This window comes from Mobula birostris, chromosome 16 (genome assembly GCF_030028105.1).
Source record: "Mobula birostris isolate sMobBir1 chromosome 16, sMobBir1.hap1, whole genome shotgun sequence".
NCBI classification, from domain to species: Eukaryota; Metazoa; Chordata; class Chondrichthyes; order Myliobatiformes; family Myliobatidae; genus Mobula; species Mobula birostris.
In genome coordinates this window covers 55,384,540-55,409,807 of record NC_092385.1, presented here as the reverse complement: position 1 = coordinate 55,409,807, position 25,268 = coordinate 55,384,540, and the positions used below count along the sequence as shown (strand labels likewise).

Genomic DNA, 25,268 nt, shown 5'->3' with positions numbered 1-25,268 from the left:
CTACTGTTATTCTGCTGAGTCCCATTGACGTGCACCTGGACCATAGCCCTCGATACCTCTCTCATCCATGTACTAATCCCAACTTCCCTTAAATATTGAAGTTAAATCCACATCCATCACTTCTGCTGACAGCTCATCCCACACTGTCGCCACACTCTGAGTGAAGATCAATTCCCTCAGAGACCCCTTAAACATTTCACCTTTCTCCCTTAATGCACGACCCGTTGTTCTAGTCTCACCCATGCATTGATATGTCAGTCATTTCCTGTTGATACCATAACCACTCAGTGGATGTGAACTGCATATTGTTTGCGTATAGTAATCATCTAAATTTGCTGAATTGACCCCGTGCCCCCCAAAGCTGTAATTTGTAATAACTCCTTCTCTCTGGCTTCATTCTGTCTTGATGTTTGCTGAATTCCAAAGCTTTACTTGGGCCATCATGAACAGTAAAATCAGTGTCTTGTCCCTGAATGGCCGACATGAGTTAATATACTGAGTTATGAAAGGGAGTAGAGGCTTCTGAAATTATGACAAGAATAAACATGCAAAGTTTGCACCTTGAGTTTGCTTCAAACACAAACTCAAAGTAAATCAAAGTTAATTTATAATTTATCAAAGTAAAGTACATGTGTGTCGCCATATACTACCTTCAGATACATTTTCTTACAGGCATTTACAGAAGGATAAAGAGATACAATAGAATTTATGAATAACTTTACATAAACAAAGACTGACGAACAACCAGCGTGCAACAGAAGACAAACTGTGTAAATAATAAAACAGTAAATGATGCTGAGAGTGTGAGTTGTAGAGTCTTTGAAAATGACTCTGAAGGTTGTGGAACCAGTTCAGTGTTGAGGTTAGTGAAGTTATCCATGCCAGTTCAGGAGCCTGTTGGCTGTAGGGTATAACTGTTCCTGAACCTGGTGGAGTGGGACCTAAAGCTACTGTACCTCCTGCCTGATGGAAGTAGAGAGAAGAGAGCATGGCTTACACGACATGGCTTGATTTCTATCTGGGACTTTAGCTTCCTCCCACATGTCAGTTTGGGAGATTAACTGGCCACCGTACATTATCCCTTAATGCAGGTTAATGGCAAAGTCAACCAAAGGCAAATTGATGAGCAGGAATGAGGAAGAAAGTGTTGCAGTGTACAGGAAAACAAGGGGAAGGGGACTGAAACCAATGGGATTTTTCTGCTGAGAGCTAGCATGGTTCTGATGGGCCAAATATCCTCCTCCTTTTCCTTAGCTTTACCACCAGACAGTTCAACAAAGTGAAAATACTGCTGATGTTCACCAGTGTGAAGGAATTGGCAAACTGCTCTGAAGCATGGCTGGCCCAACTCTGATTTTGGAAATGGCAAAGCCTAAACCTAGCAATGATTTGCTGACTGTTAGAGGTGCCTTTTTTGGCTGAGTTTGTTAGACTAAACTGTTAAAGTGGGTGTACATTGGGAAATGGGGAGCACCCCTAATGTTCTAGCAACATCCCCCTCTCGGCCAACACTGCCAAAACAATTTAACCAGCTGGTTACCTAAATTGGGCTCTTACCTTGTGTAAATGGGCTGCTGTATGGGTCCACAAGACAGGTGTAGTTTCAGACAGTCAGCACTTCTTTGCTCTATATCTTTTAATTTATAATTTTTGCTTAACAAAGCACTTTCCTGAAGTTCATTCACTTTGTTGCTATGATAAATACAGCTACAGAACAAATCCAAATTATTAAGTGAAAAAGTGTCGGAGCAGAGGAGATTGAGTAGAGATTTGATAGAGGTAAAATGATGAGAGGCATAGACAGGGCAAATCCAAACAGACTTTTCCCACCGAGGTCGGGTGAGACTAGAACTGGAGGTCATAGGTTAAGGGTGAAAGGTGAAATGTTTAAGGGAGAACTTATTTACTCAGAGGGTGGTGACAGTCTGAAATGAGCTGTCAGTGCAACGGGTGGACATGGCTTTGATTTCAAAATTTAAGAGAAATTTGGATAGGTATATGGATGGGACAGGTGTGGAGGGCTATGGTCCAGGTGTGGGTCAATGGGACTAAGCAGAATAATAGGTTGGCATCACCTAGATGGGCTGAAAGGCCTGCTTCTGCGCTGTAGAACTCGAAAGAAGGGCCATTGAGTCCCTGCTAAGTAATTCCATTTGCCCTATACCTTACTCCTTACTTCCCTATATATCTGTAACACATTTTCTCTCTCTCTCACATGCCCACCAACCACCCTTTGATTCTTTTGTCTTTTATTTAGGGTAAGGGAGAATTTGGAATCACCAACTAACTACCTACATTTAGATAACATGTTGCATCAAATCAGGGTGACCCAAAGCACTTTCAGAATTACTTCAAAAGCAAAATGGCAAAGTGGAAGATGTGGCAAGTACTATGGGCACACCCAGATCCTAAACACCAAGATAATAAATGGCCAACAGTAAATACAGGCCAGGTCCATGGGCAAGCAGTTGTTCCTTAAAATAGTGCTGTGGAAATGTTTGCGCCCACTTTAAAGAATAGACAGGAGATTTAATCAACGGATGTCATCTCTGACCGTGCAGTATTCCTTCAGTCTTGCACTAGAGGGTTTGGCTTGAGTGCGTGAGATAGTGGTAATGTTGCTTTCAAGACATTCATGGAAGTGTCCTTCTTCTCTCTGGTAACAGCTGGAGCCGAACTGAGGTTTTAAGATTTTTCACATACAAGTTGTAACCTAATTTCACACAATTATAATGTCAGAGCCGAAGGCTGTAGCCATGTGGCAGCCGTGCTTCAGGGTTCATCTCATGAACAATGATGAAATTTCCAGGTTAAATCCTGCACTATGAAAGCAGATTTCACAGCTCAAAAAACTAGTTAACTAAGGAATTTTCACTGCATCTAAATGCTGATTGTGATAAACAGCAAATTGCACATTGAGTAAAATATTTTGTAAGGCACCATTGTCCTCCAAAAGGGGCAGGAAAACTATTCTCAGGCCATGGGGGCTGTCGGACTGCTGCTATTGGACAGAGAGACTTATTCATTTCCATAGGTGCAGCCTGACGTGCTGAGTTCCTCCAGCATTTTGTGTGCTTTGCCTTTGAGATGAACTTGGGAACTATTCTTCTACTCTCTGGCATCAGGGGAATACAACAGCAACTTCAATAACTTTCATGCCCAAGTAATAACTTAATTTCCCACAGCCATTACATCATGGATAAAAGCATGGATGTTGCTGCTTTTGAAACTGTGCAACTGACTTTCATGGTCTTTTGACATTAGTCCCTGGAAAGTTGTTATTCAGTGCAATTCATTCAGATTCAGATATATTTGTTGCATGTACATCGCAACATAGAGTGAAATGCAGTGTTTGCGTTAACAACCAACGCAACCTAGGTATGTGCAGGGGGCAGCCTGCAAGTGTTACCATACATTGTGGTGCCAACAGAGTATGCCCAGAATGCTCGGCAGATCAACAGACCCCTCCCATTGCACTGATTCTCTCTTCTCCCCTCTCCACACTGGGGGGAAGGTATGAACCTCCAACCTCAGTAACAGCTTCTGTCCTGCTGTTATCAGTCTCCTGAATAGACCTCCATATGCTAAAAGAGGAACTCTTGATCTCAACGTGAGCCTTGCACTTTATTTGTCTACCTGCACTGCTCTTTGTCTGGGAATGTTAACGCTATATTTTGTAGTTTGTTTTTTGTTTAGTACCTCTATGTCCTTATCTATGGCATGATCTGTCTATGTGTCATGCAAAATATAAGCATTTCTTTGTATTTTGGGACATGTGGCAATTCCAAGTATCTACACGCTTCTATAATGCAGTACATATCACTGCATTATAATGCTGGCTGCATAGGACACACGTGGAGTGGTATTATTTATCAGTGTTTGGAGTGACAGCTGAGGCTCCCCTGCTTTGGGAGCTGATTTGATTGCTCACAAGAAAGCTCAACACCCTGACTCTACCTGTGGATACTCTGCTTCTTTTACTAATTTCTGCAATATGTGCAGCATTTCTGAGACCACCTGGAGATCAGAGAGGCAGGAAAACCCACTGTTCTATCTCCGAGTGAGATCAATTAGGGTTAGGACCACAACATCCAACATTGAACTCTACAGCACAGTAGAGATCTTGCGGCCTAAAATGCTGTGCCTACCTTTAAACCTACTCCAAAATCAATCTAAACCTTTCCTGCATAGCCCTCCATTTTTTTCATCATTCATCTGCCTATCTACAAGTTTCTGAAATGTCCCTAAAGTATCTGCCTCGACCATTACCCCCGGCAAGGTGTTCCACACACCTACCATTCTCAGTGTTAAAAACTTACCTCTGACATCCTCCCTATACTTCCCTCCAATCACCTTAAAATTATGCCCCCTGGCATTAGCCACTTCCGCCCTGGGAAAAAAGTCTCTGGCTGCCCACTCAGTCTGTGCCTCTTATCATCATGTACAACTCTATCAAGTCACCTCTCATCATGTGGCCCTGCTGCTTGTGTTACATTAGCAGGGCTGCTGGACAGATGCAGAAGGAAATGCACACATGCTCTGGAACATTTTTGGAGGAGGGGAAGGGATTCCTATGTCTAATGACCCTGCTCCTGAATTCTGCCTGGAGGGTGCATGTTCTCCCTGTCACTGCACAATTTCCCCAAGTCCGTGCCAAAGACGTGCGTGCTGGCACGATGTTGTGCCAATCATTTAACTTACTCCAAAATCCATCTAACCCTTCCCTACCACATAGCCCTTCATTTTTCTTTCATCCATGTGCCTATCCGAGAGTTTTCTAAATGTCCCTAATGTTTCTGCCTCTACCACCACCCCTGGCAGGTATCTGCCCCTTTGTACATATATGGCTCCTCCATAGAGAGAGTAAAGTGCATCAAACTCCTGGGAGTTCACATCATGGGTGACCTCACCTGGTCCCTTAATATCACCTCCCTGAACAAGAAGGCACAGCAGTGCCTCCACATCCTAAGAAGACTGAGGCAAGCAAGGCTCCCATTTTCCCATTTTAACTGCATTTTACAGGAGCACCATTGAGAGCCACCCTGACAAGTTGCATCTCCATCTGGTATAGGAGCAGTCGAGCATCAGACCAGAAGTCCCTTCAAAGGCCTGTGAGAGCAGCTGAGAGGATCATGGAGGTCTCCTTACCATCCATCAGGGACATTTATCAGGAGCACTGTGTACGCAGGGCACTTAGTATTATTAAGGATTCCACCCATCCGTCCAGCATCCTCTTTGACTTTCTACCATCAGGCAGAAGACCACGATGCATAAAAACAAGATCAATCAGGATGAAGAACTCCAATATTTAAAATTAATGCATTTTGGTTTGTTATTTATGCGTGATTCATCTGTAAATTTTATATTTATCTTCATAAGTTATCATGGGTTATGTGTGTAATATATGCTGTTGTGCTTTGCACCCTGGTATGAAGAAACAGCTTGTTTCTATATGCATTTTATAGGCATCTGTTAGTCTCATGAGACCATGGATTTGCGCCTTGGAAGGTTTCCAGGGCACAGGCCTAGGCAAGGTTGTATGGAAGACCAGCAGTTGCCCATGCTTCAAGTCTCCCCTCTCCACGCCACCCACGTTGTCCAAGGGAAGGGCATTAGGGCCGATACAGCTTGGCACCAGTGTCGTCGCAGAGCAATGTGTGGTTAAGTGTCTTGCTCAAGGACACAACATATTGCCTCAGCCAAGGCTCGAACTAGCGACCTTCAGATCACTAGACGAATGCCTTAACCACTTGGCCACGCGCCAACATGGTTATATGGTTATATATGTTATATACATGTATATAGTTAAATGTCAATAAACTTGACTTGACTTGACCTACCCCTGACATCCCCCCTATGCTTTCCTTCAAGCACTTAAAGTTATGCATCTCATATTAGTCATTTCCACCCTGAAAAAAGTCTTCAACTGTCCACGCATTCTCTGCCTATCATCTGATACACCTCTTTCAAGTTACCTTTCATCCTCCTTCTCACCCAGGGAAAATGTACTTTGAACTTTGAAAAGCCATAGTTTGCTCAACCTGTCCTCATAGGACATGCTCTCTATTCCAGGAAGCATCCTGGTAAATTTCCACTGCACCCTCACTAAAACTTCCACATTCTTCCCATAATGAGGCATCTAGAATGGAACAGATTACTCCAAGTTTTGTCAAAGGAATAGCATTTACCACACTCCAGTCATCTGGTACTACTCCTTTAGCTAGCGAGGATGCAAACATCAACACTAAAGGTGCAGCAATCTTTTCTGTTGCTTTCTGTAGTAATCTGGGAAATGTCCTAGCCATATTTGAATTTACTTGGTATACCGAATAAGGCGGATAAATTTGTAGCACAGTTGCAGATTGGCATGTATGACGTCGCAGGCATCACTGAATCGTGGCTGAAAGATTATCACTGGGAGCTTAATGTCCAAGGATACACATTGTATCAAAAGGACAGGCAGGAAGGCAGAGGGGGTGGTGTGGTTCTGTTGGTAAAAATTAAGTCAAATTATTAGAAAGAGGTGATATAGGATTGGAAGGTGTTAAGTCATTGTGGGTAAAGGTAAGGAACTCCAAGCGTGAAAAGACCTTGATGGGATTTATATACAGAGCCCAAACAGTAGTAAAGCTGTGCGAGATATAAAATGTATGGCAAAAGGCACAGGGGAATTTCAATATGCAGATAAATTGGGGAAAACAGTGGGGGAATTTGTGGAAAGTCTAAAAGATGACTTTTTAGAGCAACTTGTGGTTGAACCCACTACAGGTTGAATGCTGCGCAATTAGGGAACTTAACGTAAAGGAACCCTTTGGGGCAAGTGATCTTAATATGATAGAATTCACCCCGCAATTTGAAAGGGAGCAACTAAAGTCAGATGTATCAGCGTTCCATTGGAGTAAAGGGAACTACAGAGGCATGAGAGAGGAGCTGGTTAAAATTGGTGGGAAAAGAACACCAACAGGGATGACAGTAGAACTGGCTGGAATTTCTGCAAGTAATTTGGAAGGGGCAGGATATGTACATCACAAAGCGGAAGAGGTATTCTGAAGGCAGGATCACACAATTGTGACTGACGAGATGTGAAAGCCAAAGAGAGGGCAAATAATAGAGCAAAAATTACTGGGAAGTTAGAGGGTTGGGAACCTTTTAAAAACCAACAGAAGGCAACCAAAAAGTCTTAAAGAAGGAAAAGATGGAATATCAAGGTAAGCTAGTTAATAATATTAAAGAGGATACCAAGAGTTTCTTTTTGATACATAAAGTGTAAAAGAGAGGTTGGAGTAGATATCAGACCACTGGAAAATGATGCTGGAGAGGTAGTAATGGGGGACAAGGAGATGGCAGATGAACTGAATAAATACTTTGCATCAGTCTTCACTGAGGGAGACACTAGGTGTAAGGAAGTTCAGGAGTGTCAGGAGGCAGAAGAGTGGGAAGTTGCCATTACTAGGGAGAAGGTTCCTGCGAAACTGAAAGGTCTGAAGACAGGTGAGTCACCTGGACCAGATGGATTACACCCAGGGTTCTGAAAGAAGTGGCTAAAGAAATTGTAGAGGCATTAGTATGACTTTTCGAGAATTAATTGATTCTGGCATGGTTCCAGAAGAATGGAAAACTGCAAATGTCATTCCACTCTTCAAGAAGGGAGAGAGGCAGAAGAAAGGAAATTATAGGCCAGTTAGCCTGACCTCAGTGGTTGGAGTCAATTGTTAAGAATGTGGTTTCAAGGTACTTGGAGGCAGATGATAAAAATAGGCCGCAGTCAGCATGGTTTGTTCAAGAGAAAATCTTGCCTGACAAATATGTTGGAATTCTTTGAAGAAATAACAAGCAGGTTCAGCAAATAAGAATTGGTGGATGTTGTGTATTTGGAATTTCAGAAGGCCTTTGACAAGATGCCACACATAAAGCTGCTTAGCAAGGTAAGAATCCATTGGTATTAGAGGAAAGACACTAGTATGGATAGAGCAATGGCCGATTGGCAGGAGGCAGAGAGTGGGAATAAAGGGAGCCCTTTCTGGTTGTCTGCCAGTGACTAGTAGTGTTCAACAGGCATCTGTGTTGGGATGGCTTCCTTTCACATTGTATGTCAGTGATTTGGATGATGGAATAGATGGTTTTGTGGCCAGTTTGCAGGGATATGAAGACAAGGGGAGGGGCAGGTAGTTTTGAGGAAGTAAAGAGGCTACAGAAGGACTTAGATTAGGAGAATGGGCAAAGTAGTGGCAGATGGAATACAGGAAGCTTATGGTCATGTACTTTGGGAGAAGAAATAAAAGCATAGAGTATTTTCTAAATAGAGAATAAATCCAAAACTCTGAGATGCAAAGTGTCCTGGGAGTGCTCATGCAGAACTCCCTAAAGGTTAATTTGCAGGTTGAGTTGGCAGCGAGTAAGCCAAATGTGAGGTTAGCATTCATTTCAAGAGAACTAGAATATAAAAGTAAGGATGTAAATTTGAGGCTTTAAAAGGCACTGGTGGGGCCTCACTAGGAGTATTGTGAGCAATTTTGGGCACCTTATCCAAGAAAGGATGATCTGACATTGGAGAGGGTACAAAGGAGGTTCACAAAGATGATTCCGGTATTGAAAGGCTTGTCACATGAGAAGCGTTTGATAGCTCTGGGCCTCTACTCACTGGAATCCTGAAGAATGAAGGGTGACCTCATTGAAACTTACCAAATGTTGAAAGGCCTTGATAGAGAACATGTGAAGAAGATGTTTCCTATGGTAGGGGAGTCTAAGGACAGAGGACATAGCCTCAAAATGGAGGGGAGTTCTTTTAGAAGAGAAGGAATTTCTTTAGACAGAGAGTAGTGAATCTGTGGAATTCATTGCCACAGGTGCTGTGAAGGCCAAGTCATTGGGTATATTTAAGGCAGAGGTTGATAGATTCTTGATTAGTCAAGGGAGGAAGGGATACTGGGAGAAGGCTTGAGATTGAAACTGAGAGGGAAAATGTATCAGCCAAATGGCAGAACAGACTCGCTGGGCCAAGTGGCCTAATTCTGCTCCTCTATCTTATGGTCTTGTGATTTTATTACCATTCCTATAGTTTTACAAATGTTCCAGCACATCTTTCTTAATGTCAACATGTTTGGGTACTAGTTCATTTTTTAGCCTGTTCTACGTTGACCTCACATTCTTCAAGGATCTTCTCAATGGTAAATATTGAAGCGAAGTATTCACTAAGAAACCTCCACTACCTCCTCCGACTCCGGGAATATATTTCTTCTTTTATCCCTGAAGCCTTGGGGTTTTCCTTAATCCTATTCAACGAGGCTTTCTTATGGACCCTTCTAGCTCTGCTATGTCCATTCTTAAGCTCCTTCCTGGCTATCCTGTAACACTCAAGAGCTCTGTCTGATCCTCACTTCCTTAACCTAAGTAAGCTTCTTTCTTCTTCTTGACTGAAGGTTCTTGTCAACCATGGTTCCTTCATCCTACCATCCTTTCCCCGCCTCAGGGAGACAAACCTATTCAGAAACCATGCAAGTGCTCTGTAAACAACATCTCCATTTCCATTATGAATTTCCCTGAATACATCTGTTCCCAATTTATGATCTCCACTTTCTGCCTAATAGCATCAAAATTCACCCCCCCCCCCACAATTAAGTAGGTAAATAGTTTCCATACTGTCTGCTCCTATCTCTGTCCAAGGCTACAGTAAAGGTCAGAGGGTTGTGGTCACTGTCTCTAAAATGCTCACCCATTGAGAGGTCTGTCACCTGACCAGGTCCATTGTCTCGTACCAGATCCATTATGGCCTCTCTTCCAGTAGCCCTGACTAAATATTTTATCCAAGAATTCTTCCTGGAAACACCATACAAATTCCACCTCATCTAAGCACTTTGCAGTAAGGAAGTTCCAGTCAACAGTAGAGAGTTGAAGTCACCCATGACACTAACCCTGCTATTTTTGCATCTTTCCAAAATCTGCCTCCCGATCTGCACCTCATAGTGTCTGTTGCTATTGGGGGGGGTCAGGGGGCTATGGAATACTCCCAATAGAGTGATTGCTCTCTTTCTGTTTCTGACTTCCACCGATACTAACTCACAACACAATCCCTCCATGACATCCTCTCTTTCTGCAGCTGTGATGCCATCCCTGATCAGCATTGCCACTTCCCCACCACTTTACCTCCCTCCCTGTCACTTTTGAAACATATAAACCCCAAACATATAAAAACCATATCCCCACAATGACTCCCGCCTCATAGTTCCATGTTCTAAGTTCATCACTCCTGTTCCTGATACTCCTCACATTAAAATAGACACATTTCAACCTGTCCAGCTGACTGAAATTATGCCCTTTACACCCCCCGATTCTACCTCACAGTCTCTCTACACACTACATCTATCTTTACAGCAACTGCCCCATCCTCTGACCTATCACTCTGGTTCCCATCCACCTGCCATATAGCTTAAACCCTCCCCAACAGTTTTATAAAACCTACCTACAAGGATATTTGTCCTCCTCAATAAATTTTGTACAGGTCCCACCTTCCCCAGAAGAGATCCCAATGATCCAAAGATCTGAAACCCTGTCCCCAGCACAGATTTGTCAGCCACATATTCATCAGCCAGATCATCCTTTTCTTATTCCCACTGGTGCTTGGATTACTACCCTTCAAAGTCCTTCTTTCCAGCTTCCTACTGAGCTCCCTGTATTACCTCTTCAGAAACTCACCCCTTTTCCTGCCCGAGTTGTTGGTACGAGCATGTACCATAGCTTCTGGCTGCTTCCATGCCCCCTGAAGAATGCTGTGGACCTAATCTGAGATGTCCCTGACCCAATTACCTTAAACGAGACTTGCTGTTAGCAATGTGTTCATTATGATCAATTGTTACCCCGCAAAGACGTGCAGGTTGTGAGGTTGATTGGTCCCTGTAATTTGCCTCTACGGTGTAGTGGGGGAAATTGTCAGGGATGAGGGGAGAGAATGAAGTGCAATTAGTGTAGGATCCGTGTAAATGTGTACTTGGTTGGTGCGTTCTTTGTTACCAAAGGGCACAGCACGGATGTCCAGACTTAAGAACAGCAACTTCGGCACCATGATTAGGTTTCAGAACCAGTCACCTCTTTTACACTCCCTTCCCACTTTTGCTGCCACATAAAGATTAAGATAATCATTATATTTGCCAAGATAATATCACATGTACATAGAAATATATGTTGTTTGCATGAAATTAGCAACACAGATTGTACTGAGCCAATGCAAATGGCACGTGCTTACAGTGGCAACATGCCTACAACTCACTAAAGTTAACCATAGGACCTCGGAATGTGGAAGGAAAATGGAGAGAATGGCGGGATTCAAATCCCAGTTGGTGATCACTGTAAAGCGATGCGCTAATTACTACGCTATTGTGCCACCCCCATTCTCGTATATTCTTGTACCCTTAACCCAACCTCTGTTATTCAGTTACTGTCAATAATGCATTTCTTTTTGCAGATTGTACTACTTTCTTTGCACCATGCTGCCGGTTTTCGCTCATCACTGTATTTATTACTGTTACTATTCACCCTGTGAGCTTCACGTAGACATTGCACCCTGGTGTCTATGTCAATAAACTAATCTCACTTAATGGCTCTACCTGAGTGGATGTGGGAAGAATCTTCTTCATCTTTCTCAAAATGCTTCTTCTCTTTTTTTTCATCATCTAACCCTCCTGGGATACAGCGATAAATATGGTAAGTTTGCTAGCATTGCCACTTTGTAGGAAGAGCTTGCAGTGACCGGTAATAAACCTTTGCTTGCCATTATCGATCATTTTGTCAGTTTCACATTTTGTACCACATAATCTAATGGTACATCAATGGTTAGGTGACTTCAGAGACAGTTAAAAACGAAAAAACAAATCTCTGATAAAAACATAAAGTTCTGGACCAGTATCTCAGATGGTATTTGTAGAAAGACAATCTGAATTTCTCTGAAAGCACTCGTGACCAAATGTTGTTTGCACTAACCAATTACAGGAAATCTGCCCTAACTTTATAAATGACTCCCTGGTGTAATTTAAGAGTAAACATTCTCCTTCAATGGATTTGTTTTGCTTTTAAATACCATGTTATGATTGGCATGGGTGTCCAGGGAGACGTGGCACCTCTGGTGAAGGGCTTGTCATGTCCATTCTCATTTACCCTTGTTCCCACCGAACACTCAGCTCTCATCTGCAGCTCCAAGTAGCGACAGCAACCACACACCCTGGTGTACAGGAGGGCTAAACCAGCAGAGGGCAGCTGGCAGCCTCATACCCTAGTGAGATAGAGCATGTGAAGTCAGCTCTGGCGGACTGGGTGGATGAAATTGAATGGCCAGGAAGGTGGCTCTACAATGCTTTGTGGAGAGCGAAGGGCATGGCAAGGCACAGAAGAAGCCATAGTCATCTACCACAACCAAAGAAGACCCAGATACCATGTCTACTCATACCATTGGACCCGGACTTCCAAGGTCAAGAGAGTGGAACTACCCCAGTGCAATGGGTTTTCCACTTCAAAAACCTCCTGCACAGGTTTCTTTGTGCAGTTCACACCATCCGAAGAAATGCCAACATCTATCATCATGTGTAACAAACAACCAATTAATCATGACTGACAACAATCAAGGGACTCACATGAACTCTTGTATTCTTTCCTCTTCACCCTCCTGCGCATCATGGTTGCCCGTGGGCTCATTGGATGGGCCGTCCGTGACAGGGTGCTCGTGTTCTGGGAGCTGAAGCCTGAAGTGCCAGAAGAGGGTGGAGAGGAGCTGACTGGGACCAGTGCTATGGCAGAGAAAGAGCAGGAGGAGGGTATGGATTAGCTCCGGAGTAATGAAGCACATCTCTACTGATGGTAAAACATTATTAAACACATTGCACAGTGACATAGGGTTGAATAGGTCTGATTGTGGTGGAAGCTACAGGAGTTGGTCACAGACAGCTAGGGTGCAGGGCAGAGTACCATTATGCCCAAGAAAGAGGCATTTTCTCTTTGAGTCACTGCTGTCTTCCAGCAGAGTAATCCAGTCAGTCTATTCTGTTTATTTCCCTCCAATTTACTTTGAAATCACAGATCACCTTTATTTGACCAGACTCAAGTTCCCAGTCATTCCCACTTAGTACCTTATATAGTTTCTCCTTTAATCTCTGCCGTATCCCCTGTCCAAAACATTAAATACATGCCTCCTGCCCCTTGTACCAACAGCAAATGGGAACAGCTTAACTTCATCAATCTCGCCTAAACCTTTGCACATCTTTCAATTTCCTTTGTTATAAAGAGAAAAACCTCATTTTTCTGATGCTTCCTTGTATCTAACATCCCTCTTCCCTGCAATAACTCTCATAACCAATCTTCTCTGCACACTATCAAAAACCTTCACACCTTTACTAAGGTGTAGTGATAAGAATGAAACACTTTAGCTCCTTACTTTTGTATTCAATAACTGACCTCACAGTTCTCTATGCTAAACATAAGAACATAAGAAATAAGAGCAGGAATAGACCATCTGGCCCATCAAGCCTGCTCTGCCATTCAATAAGATCATGTCTGATCTGGCCATGGACTCATCTCCACCTACCTGCCTTTTCTCCATAACTCTAATTCCCCTACTATGCTAAAGTCTATCCAACTTTATCTTAAATCTATTTATTGAGGTGGCTTCCACTGCTTCATTGGGAAGAGAATTCCACAGGTTCATTGGGCAGAGAATTCCACAGATTCATCACTCTCTGGGAAAAGCAGTTCCTCTTCATTTCCATCCTAAATTTACTTCCCCGAAACTTGAAGCTATGTCCTCTAGTTCTAGTCTCACCTACCAGTGGAAACAACTTTTCTGCCTCTATCTTACCTAATTTTATATGTTTCTATGAGATCTCCTCTCATTCTTCTGAAATCCAGCTGATATCTGTCTGCCCATTGTGTCGGTCTATTGATATCCTGTTGAAATTGATTGGTGGCTTGCACACAATATGCCTGACCCTGAATTTGCTCAGAATTCCATTATCAATGTTATTAAGAACAAAACTGTGAAGTCACGCTAACCCTCGCGCTATGCCCAGTGTATACTGTCCTCTAGTTTCAAAGGCAACTGTCATCATCATCATTATGTGCCATGTGGTACGACATAGACAATGATGGCCCTGTGACTGTGATTGTTCTTGACAATCTTTTCTCCAGAAGCGGTTTGCCATTGATTTCTTCCGGGCAGTGTCTTTACAAGACAGGTGACCTCAGCCATTATCAATACACCTCAGAGATTGTCTGGCTGGCATTAGTGGTCACATAACCAGGATGTGTGATATACACCAGCTGCTCATATGACCATCCACCACCTGCTCCCATGGCTTCACATGACCCTGATTGGGAAGGAGAGGGTGCTAAGCAAGTGTATTTCCTTCATCACCCTTCCTTGTTACATCAGCAGAAAAAATAAGTAAGTCAAACACCTCACCTCTCGCTCTCAGTTGTGTGATCAAATGCTTTTGGTTTCTTAACTCAAACCAAATGGATTGCATTTTGCCCAGTACTTTTGCTCTCTCAAAACTACTATGCCTTCCATAATCGGTACTGCCATCCACCTCCCTTTTCTCCGACCCTGAACACTTTGTCACCAAGTCCTCACTCTATTTGAGTCAGATTTCTGTATTTGCCACTGTCCTATGTTTCTATACAACTATTTGGCCATATCCACCATGTTTATGTATTAGTGTTTTAAACCTGTCTTGTGGCAACCCACCTCACTCTGTGCCTACCCAATATGGCACCACTTCGTCCTGCAATTGTCTCCAACACTCCTGCTCTTCAGGGTATCTTATTACTTAATGCAGATGCCCACTTCCAAAACCAGAAGACATCGAGTCTGCTCCACCATTCTATAACAGCTGATTTATTGTCCTTCTAAACCCCCATTCTCCTGCCTTCTCCCCATAACATTTGAAGCCCTTACTAATCAAGAATCTATCAACCCCTGCTTTAAATATACCACAATTTACGTTTAGTTTAAAGCTTGTAAACCTCCCTGCGCAAACTGCAACCCTGGTTCTGTGGAAGGGCAGCTCAACCCTTTTGATTGGTTGCCTCCTATGCCACCAATGCCCCATGAGCCTTATCTGTTTTAAATGGGCAAACCCCAGTGACCTTCTTCATCTCCTTTGCCATCCAAGACCATGGTTTGGTTCCTCTGCTCTTCCTTCATGGAGGAATATACCTGACTTTCAGCTAAACGCCTTGTACCTACTCAAGTCCGGCTCACAACAGCACACTGCAAGTGACTTGATAATGTTTCCTGAGTCTGCTTTCCACACACGTACCTCAGCTCTTTCTTGACATTTGCAGATTTAACCAGTAACCTGCATTTCTCTAAATTATTCAGTAAACATTTCTATCAGATGTTCTTGTTGTATCCTTTCCATTTAGAATTCACTAGTGCTACTAAGCTTTGTACTCTGCCAAGAGGCTTGAAAGTCAATCATAGAAAGAAGAGTTTGAATCACACTTCAGAAGTTAGGGAATTTATAGCTAAATAAAACACTAACTCAGTAATAGTGATCGTAAATTGCCAGTTCTTGTTAAAAAACTATAGGGTTCAAAATTTCCACTCTGACCTTTGATGTGCCTGCAGTTTCAGTAAAATAGCTGATTCTTGACTGCATTCTGGGTGCAGTCAAGAAAGTAACTGCTAGACTTGTTACTATTGCCTGAGTCTTGTGAATGGGTAAATAACAAACCAATGCAAAACCCCACTCTGCTGATTTCAATTCTTTCTTTGAACAATAGAAATTTTATATATATAATTTACTGTCCGAAAAAGAGTATTTTCGGATGTTTAGTTGAGGTAAGTGAAAAAAAATTCTCTCAATGTCATTTGAATTTGCTGGGACCAATTTCTCAGAGAAAAATTACGTAGTACCTTGGGTAAAGTTGTCTCATCACATTGCTTGTAGTTGTTTTAGTTGGGAATTCTAATTGAGATGTCATAGTTTCCAGACAGAGGAATTTGGAGTGAAGAAATAAGGAATTTAGATACTGGGCTACTTTGCCTCAGTAAGGGGTTGTGGTTGTGTGTTTTAAAAGTTAAGTTCGATACAATGAATGGATCAAGTGTTCCAATTCTTGTACTCAACTGAATATTATAAACGCACTTTTATTAAGATCTAACATAAATTCTGTTAAATGTAATCTTGCATGTCAGCACCTTAATCTGGGAAATCCCAAGGGCTACAATTGATTTTGGGGCTCTCTGGGATAACCATAATTTCTCTACAAGCCAGGCAGTAGTAACAGAGTCCAACACTATGACAAGGCATAATCACAAGAGATGGTGATTCTGAAGATGGTGGAGATCTACACCAATACATATAAATTTTGGAGGAACTCAGCAAGTCAGGCAGCGTCTAAGGAGGGGAATAAATGTTCAACATTTCGGGCCAAAATCCTGCTACAGGACTGGAAAGGAAGAGGAGAAGGAATACAAGTTGGCAGGTGATGGGTGAAGCCAAGTGAGTGGGAAGGTGGGTGGGTGTGAAAGCAGAGGATGAAGTAAGAAGCTGGGAGGTGATAGGTGGAAAAGATAAAGAGCTGAAGAAGAAGGCACCTGATAGTGTCATTGTGAAAGGACTAGGCCGAAAATGTCGACTGTTTATTCTCCTCCACAGAGGCTGCCTGATCTGCTGAGATTATGTTTGATCATGTTGCTTAACATATCTTGTCACCGTGATTTTTTACAATATAGAAAGGAGGTCCTAATGCTTGGTTCTGGCAGGCACCTTTGGTAAAGGAAAGTGGTGCTGGATACTATGAAATCAAGCGGGGTGGAACGGGATGAGAAAATAGACAAGCTAGCTTGTAAGGAAATAACTCCTTCCAAGAATGACCTAGGATTCAGAGATAAGATGTTACTGTACATTTGCAGTAGTCTGAGTTGGACAGAGAGGTTGGTGCGCTCCATGTAGGTGTCTTGCAATGCCCTGGGTGGTAGGTGTGGCAGTAGTTGACGCAGGGGTCCCAGCAGTGGTGGTGGTCACTCCTCTGAACTTTAACTGTCCGCCAACCATCGAAGGTTGAGGGTAAAGAGACAGAAGATAAAAAAGATTATTAATGAAACACAACTCCAACACTTAAAGAGCCTGTCATTATTCTAAGGATGGGAGATGACCACTCTTCTTTTAAGTTCAGTACTTGGCGAACATTGGCTACTTCAGGTCTCTTCTTCAAGGAAACATTCAGGTCATGAAAGACAAGCATAAGACATGGATTAGCATTCTTTATCACAAGATAAATGTTACCTCATTATGGGAAGTGTAGAAGCTTTAAAGAGGGTGCAGAGGAGAATTACCAGGAGGCTGCCTGTCTTAGAGAGCATGTCTTATGAGAATAGGCTGAGTGAGCTAGGGCTTTTCTCTTTGGACCAAAGGAGGCTGAGTGGTGATTTGACTTTGGTGTACAAAATGGTAGGGAGCATGGGTCAACTGGATATCCAGACTTTTTTTTCCCAGACTGGAAATGCCTAATTCAAGGCAGCATAATTTTAAAGTAATTGGAAAAAAGCATAGAGGGGGAAGTCATTGGTAAATTTTTACACAGAGTATGGGTGCATGGATACCCTGCCAGGGGTGGTGGTAGAGTCAGACACATTAGGGGAATTTAAGAAACTCTTAAATAGTCATTTTGAAGATAGAAAAATGAAAGGCTGTGTAGGAGGGAAAGGTTAGACTCATACAAGTTATTCATAGAGGGAAATGCCAGAGCATCACATGAAATAGAGACACGAGAGACTGGAATCAGGAGAAATGTGCATAGTGCTGGAGTAAGTTGGTGGGACAGATAGCATCTATAGAGTGAAATGGACGTGAAGTTTCAGGTCGAAATCCCTCAATCCACATGAGGGATTCAAGGCTTCAAGGCTCCTTCCTAACATTACATCCCCTTCATATATGATTGATCCATATGACGTAGACAGATGCCATTTCAGCCCATCAAGTTCAAGTCAGCTTACAGAACAAGTTTCTCTGTAACTATCCTTCCTATGTACCCATCAGATTTCACCACGCTGCACCCTGTGGGAAATTTACAGTGGTCAATTCACTCAGGTTATTGGACTGTGGGAGGAAACTGGAGCACCCGGAGGAAACACTTTCAGTCACAAGAAGGACAGGCAAATTTCACACAGACAGCACCAGATGTTAGGTCTGAATCTGAGTCCCTGGAGCTACGAGGCTACAGCACTGATAACTGCATGCTATAATAATCAGAGGATGCTAATAAAATTGATAGACATGATGCATTTTAAAGCCTGGCTGACGTGAATGTGTAGGCCCTTGAGGGATGTACAGGCAATCTGCACAAAGCAAGATCCATAAACAGGGGTAGGTTAATGACTAAATTTCTATATTTTTAAGTAATTGTTGACAATATTTCCCATTACTTCTTAATTCCTAAAGAATTTTTATAGCCACAGGACAGCGCATACAGACCCTCCATTTTATTTCATCCGAAGATCTGTACTTCCATAAATGTAAACCTCAGACTGGCCGTCAGAACTTTTGTGCTCATTTGGAACTTGAATGCACAAACTCTCACTCAGAAACTAAGGGTCTCAGTTCTGGGAGAACCATATCTCCTTCATTAACAAATAAGATGGGCAGAAGATGCATTTTTTGGGGCTGTTTGTAAAATTCCATGTTCCCCAGAACCTACTAGTGCAATTCTACACTGCCATCATAGGGAGCATCTTCGCATCAGTCATTACTGTCTGGTTCGATGCAGCATCCCCTTACAATATACCAAAATGATAGTAAAACTGTCAGGTCAGCAGAAAAAGTCATTGGTTGCAATCTACCATCACCGCAGGACTTGTGTATATCCAGGACAAAGAATTGGCCAGGAAAAATCAGTGCCGGCACTACCCACCCTGCAAAATGTTCTTTCTAAAAGTTTCCTTCTTGAAAGCACTAGAGGGCTATTAAAACAAAAAATTCACACTACCTTCTTCCCCCAGGCAGGTGATCTGATCAAGCATTCTAGGTACCTACCCATCCCCTCTATCTATTACCCCCATCATGGCTTTGCACTGTAATCACTTTAAAACACTTTTTTATAATGCAGTTTACATTGTAAGGATATGATGGTTTTATGTATTCATGCACATTTTATTCCATATCCATCCTTTAACCTCCATTTTTATATACTCCTTTATAATTGTTGAATATTGTTGTTTTGGTTGTATGTCATGCTCTGTCCAACACACCACAGCAAATTTCTAATACATGTAAAAGTATATGGGGAATAAAGTTGATCCTTGATCCAAATTGCCAATTGTCTATTTCCTTCCATAGATGCTGCCTGACTCGTTGCGTTCTCCAGTGTCTTTGTCTTTTGCTCCAGATTTCAGCCTCTACAGTCTCGTGTCTCCAGTTGGACTAACAAAGATGGAAATGTGAAGCTTTGGCAGAGCATTCTCAAAGAGCTAAGCACACAAGTACATCATTTGGAAAAGAGCAGTTGCAGTTATTTGGAAATCTGACAAAATGTTTGTGTTCACTGCTGTGGGAAATGAAATCAAAAGAAGAGGTTATGTTTCATCTATATAGGGCATTGATGTGGCTACATTTGGCACACAATGTATATAAGAGATGTTATTTAAGGATGATAAGGAGTTCAGAGAAGGTTTACCAGACTAATAACTGAAATGTTCAGACTATCTTTTGAGAAAAGTCTGAGCAGGCTAGATTTGTATCCACTGGAATTTAGCTGACTAAATTGTATGAGATCTTGATAGGTCTTGCAGCACCAGATTTATCCACCTGGACCCCAGACTATGTCTCGGAGCTCTGCATTCTCTCTCCATTCAGATACCATTCCTTTTCATTTATCCTCCCAAAGTGGACTATTACACATTTTCCCACATTGAACATATTTGCCTGATCTTTGCCGACACCCATCCCAGCATGTCAACTCCTGAATTTACTCCCCCTCCTACCTCAGCCAGTTCCATTACGGGTTCAGCTCTCTCTGCTATCAGAAGGTGACATCTCATGAAGATGACATCCCCTCATTAACAACCTCCACCATCCAGGCCATGCTGTCTTCTCACTACCTCCAGCAGGTAGGAGGTGCTGGAGCCCCCAGGTTCATCAATTGCTTTTTCCCCGCTGGTTCTTGAATTGACCCGAAAAGCCCTAATTCTATCTTGGAATGTAGTTCTCTCAACTTGCACTAATGTTTGCTTTTTATTCTATTGTGTAAATTATGCATAATTTATGTTAATCTAAGTCAATATAATGCATGTTGTGTTTGCAATGTGCTGCAAAAAAGTTCATTTTCATGGTATTTATACCCTGGGTAAGTATGCTTGATCTTAGTCTTCACTTTCCAGTAATAAGATGCCCCTTGCATGTGCATAATCAGGTGAATCAACTTTTCTAATCTTTTCCCCTTATCCCCGATGAGGAGGGAACAGAGAGTAACCTTGCTCCATTGGCTTCAGGGATAGTCGGCTCTGGTGCACAGGGAGGATCTCAAGCTTGACATTATCGGAGGCGTTGGTCAGGAGCTGGGTGGCCTCCATCAGGGTGCAGTGCTCTGTGCTCACTCCATCGATCGACAAGATGTAGTCACCGACGTGCAAAGCCCCACATCTGACAAAACAAATGCCATTTGAAGCCACAGAAACAGCTGACACAATCTTAGTGATCTGCATCTGTCCAAAATAATTACATGAATGCAAATGATTGCAAAAGAAGTTCTGTCAACTAAAAATAAATTCCATTGCAGGCAATTTCAAAATTTGAAAGCTGAGGTGTTGAGTTCATTAAGATTCTGCACCGTCTCAGATAACCCGTTCTTGCTGCTTCGAGGATTGTTCTTGAGTCAGAGAACAAACAGCTAAAGAAGCTCAGGTCTCTGTCAGTACTACTCAGTGGCCACTGACTCAAATCTGAGGGAGATCTCCATCTCCCTTACCTTCAAATGCCTTCATGGACTTGGCTTTGTCCCAGTCTGTTCTTCGCCTCCTGTCCTGTAACCTCATGAGATCTCTGCCCCCCTCCTGCCTTCAGCTGTCTGGCCTGATATGCTGAAACCAGGCCTCTATGTCTCTGCACTTCTCTTTCCTCCTTTAAATCTGCTTCTTGACCAAGCATTCACTTGTGTGTCAATACGGTAAAACGACAGTAATCCATATTTGATGGTTCAGTATCCGGTTCCTCGGATGATGTTTCCTGTACTCCGTTGAAACTCAGAGGGATTGTTCCTGTGCTCCTTCCAGACTCAATGGGGTCCTACTTCTCAGTCTCACTTCAAACTCTGGGTAACTGGATTCCCACACTCCTTTCAATTTCTCCAGGGCACCACATCCCACGATCTCTTGAACTCACAGGGCCCCATTCCCCCCAATCTCTTGAATTCACTGGGGCCCATTACACACAATCTCTTGTACTCATTGGGGCCCCATTTTACTCAATCTCTTAAAATTATTGGAGCCCATTTCCCATGAACTCTTGAACTCAGACAGCTGTGTTCCTCACAAACTCTTGATCTTACTAGGGCCCAATTTCCACAATCTTTTGAACCCACTGAGGCCCATTTCCCTCAATCTCTTGCTCTCACTGAGGTCCCGTTCCCCACAATGTCTTGAACTCATTGGGGCCTTGTTCCAAACAATCTCGCATCTCTGGGACCCCATTCTCCACGCTCCTTTTAAACTCACTGTGCCATCATTTCACACACTCCCTTGCAATGTACCAGGTTCACTGAAAAATCCATTAAGCTACTTGTAATACCTAGTTTTGAGAGATAGATAAGAGCAAAAGTTTGAAAAATTTGCCAGTTCCAGCACCTTCAAAGTGCTGACTGTGCCAGATTAACAGAGCGCTGTTGGATGTTCATCGATTTAATGATGAATGCTCTTTGGTCTGCCCGAAATTTGTCGTTCTCCTGGCACAGCAATATGTCCATAATGGAGTGCTGCCAACTGGCACATCCCAGGCTGCAAAACTACATCCCTCAGCACGTACTGAAGCTTGGTGTGGCCAATGCTGTGGGTCAGTGGGGAAGGGCCTGAGTCTAGCTTCCATCCTCTACCATGGAGTCAGACTGGTAAGCCCCTCAAACACTGAAATGGCATAACACCACAGAGGGGCCACATGAGTGGCAATGGCACTATAGTTAAAAAAAAGGCTACACTACTGAATGTATTAACCATGAATGTAAAATGTTTTGACTGTTTATTTCTCTGTACATATTTTTTTATTTTGAATAAATTTTACATTTGAAATTTTAAAAATAGCTGAATTTTTCCTTTTGTACCTTGCTATCATTTCCTGTCTGAGAAACGGTTAAGCTTGTTTTGCTATTTTGCTGATGTGATACAAATGTAATTTTATAACATTTTCATCTCTCCTCCTGGCCCCTTCCCACGCAAGCCTACCTGAGAACACGGTGTGGGATCATTCATAATGGTCCAGCTTTCCTTTCACAACTACTCATGATCACTATCCATCAGAGGTGCCTTCAACACAACTGCCCCCCAGGGTTGTGTCCTGAGTCCCCCCCTCTGCTCTCTTTACACCCCCCAACTGTGCTGCCACACACAGCTCCAATCTACTGATCAAATTCGCAGATGAGACGACATTGATCAGCCCTATTTCTAGTGGTAATGAGACAGCCTACAGAGGAGAGGTTGACACCCTGACACAGTGGTACCAAGATAACAACCTCTCCCTCAATGTCCAAAAGAGCTGATTGTGGATTACAGGAGAAACAGAGATAGGCTCGCCTCGATCATCACAGAGGGACTGTAGTGGAGAAGGTGAGTAGTTTCAAGTTCCTCGGTATACACATCACCGATGATCTCACCTGGACTGTACACACCGGCTGTGTGGCAAAAAAACACAACAGCTTTTCTTCCACCTCAGGCGACTGAAGAAGTTTGGCATGAGCCCCCAAATCCTCAAGACCTTCTGCAGGGGCACCATTGGGAGCATCCTGACTGGCTGTATCACCGCCTGGTACGGGAACTGCACCAACCTTGATCGCTGGGCACTGCAGAGAGTGGTACGGACAGCCCAGCGCATCTGTGGATGTGAACTCCCTCCATTGAGGACATTTACAGCAGAGGTGCAAAAAGAAGGCCTAGAAGATCATCTGGGACACCAGTCACCCCAACCGTACACTGTTTCTGCAGCTTCTGTCTGGCAAATGGTACTATAGCATTAAAGCCAGGACCTAAAGGCTACAGGACAGCTTTTTTCTACAAGCCACTGAACTTATAAATTTGCATGTTTTAACATTGCAAAGGAGTCATAATGCAGATTTTTACTCCCTCACGTTGTGGGATGGATGTATGATTTAAATAATTTCAATTCAAATTCACCAACATGTGGCTGGAACAACACACACAAAATCCTGGGAATCAGCAGGTCAGGCAGCATCTATGGAAGGGAATAGACAAGCTACATTTTGAGCCAAGAGGATCACAACCTTGTCATGGTTTGGAGGCTTGTATGCCTCAATGACCTGGAGAGCTGTGTTGGCTGGAGTCAGGACTTCATGCTTTGGCTCTTGGTAGGGTCACTCATACCAAACAAGTCAAAGGGTAGAGGCCAGACGAAGAGTGGTCTACCAGTCCTCCAGGTTCAGGGGTTCAACTCAAGGCTAATAATCCTGACTGGTAAAACAAAACTGTTACCCAAACAGCAATGAAGAAGAACCCATGACTGCGTGGCCCAGCATAGCTCAAGTACCATCTATAAATTTGCTGAAGATACAACCATTGTTGGTAGAATCTCAGGTGGAGATGAGAGGGTGTACAGGAGTGAGATATGCCAACTAGTGGAGTGGTGCCACAGCAACAACCTGGCACCCAACATCAGTAAGACGAAAGAGCTGATTGTGGACTTCAGGAAGGGTAAGATGAAGGAACACACACCAATCCTCATAGAGGGAACAGAAGTGGAGAGAGTGAGCAGTTTCAAGTTCCTGGTTGTCAAGACCTCTGAGGACCTAACCTGGTCCCAACATATCGATGCAGCTATAAAGAAGGCAAGACAGCGACTATACATCATTAGGAGTTTGAAGAGATTTGTTATGTCAACCAAAACACTCAAAAACTTCTATAGGTGTACTGTGGAGAGATTCTGACAGGCTGCATCACTGTCTGGTATGGGGGGAGGGGCTGCTGCACAGGACCAAAAGAAGCTGCAGAGGGTTGTAAATTTGGTCCGCTCCATCTTGGGTACAAGCCTACAAAGTACCCAGGACATCTTCAAACAGCAGTGTTTCAGAAAGGCAGCGTCCATTATTACTGAACCCCAGCTCCCAGGACATGCCCTTTTCTCACTGTTACCATCAGATGGGAGGTACAGAAGCCTGAAGGCACACACTCAGTGATTCAGGAACAGCTTCTTCCCCTCTGCCATCCGATTCCCAAATGGACATTGAAGCCTTGGACACTACCTCACTTTTAAAATACATATTATCTCTGTTTTTGCACAATTTTTAATCTATTGAATATATGTATACTGTAATTTATTTATTTATTCTTCTATATTATGCATTGCACTGAACTGCTGCTGCTAAATTGGCAAATTTCACGACACATGCTGGTGATAATAAATCTGATTCTGGTACATCTGAGTGCAATAGTATTCCCGAGTCTCCCCCCTGGAGTTATATGACTGACAGTAGTGAAAACTGAGAGGAAGCAACTGCCACAATAAAGGAAGCCCTGAGCACATCACAGATGGAGGATCTTCAATGCTGCCCTAAATATCAGCAGCATAATGGGCAGTAAGTAAGTAATTTTGGGCTAAGACTGGGAATAAAGGGGGCAGAAGCCAGAATAAGACTGTAGGGGAGGAGAAGGATCTGCAAACTGGGAGATTATAGGTGAGATCAGGTGAGGGGGGAGGTGGATGGGTGGGGAATGGGGGAAAATGAAGTGAGGAGGTAGAATGTGATCGGTGAAAATATATGGGGATCAAGAAGAGGGAATCTGATAGGAGAGGAGAGTGAACCATGAGAGAAAGGGAAGGAGGAGGGGCACCAGAGGGAGGTGATGGGTGAGAAGAGAAAGGGTGAAGGGGAGGCCAGAATGGGGAATGGAAAAAGAGAAAAGGGGAAGGGGGAGAAGTTACTGTAAGTTAGAGAAACCGATGTTCACGTCATCAAGTTGGAGGCTGCCCAGATGGAATATGAGGTGTTGCTCCTCCAACCCCAGAGTGGCATCATTGTTGCATTAGAGGCCATGGACCAACATGTCAGAATGGGGTTGGGAAGTAGAA

The 25,268-nt window shown here is 43.1% G+C and overlaps 1 protein-coding gene across 1 annotated transcript in view; it reads right to left on the bottom strand.

Moving 5' to 3' along the window:
* grip2b (glutamate receptor interacting protein 2b) overlaps positions 1-25,268 on the bottom strand; it is a 157,644-nt gene that overhangs the window by 96,437 nt on the left and 35,939 nt on the right. The window contains exons 9-11 of the mRNA XM_072280078.1: positions 20,455-20,624; positions 16,893-17,027; positions 12,621-12,773 (exon numbers count right to left, since the gene is read on the bottom strand). Of these exons, the coding sequence (XP_072136179.1) occupies positions 12,621-12,773; positions 16,893-17,027; positions 20,455-20,624 (458 nt within the window). The remainder of the gene's footprint in view (positions 1-12,620; positions 12,774-16,892; positions 17,028-20,454; positions 20,625-25,268) is intronic.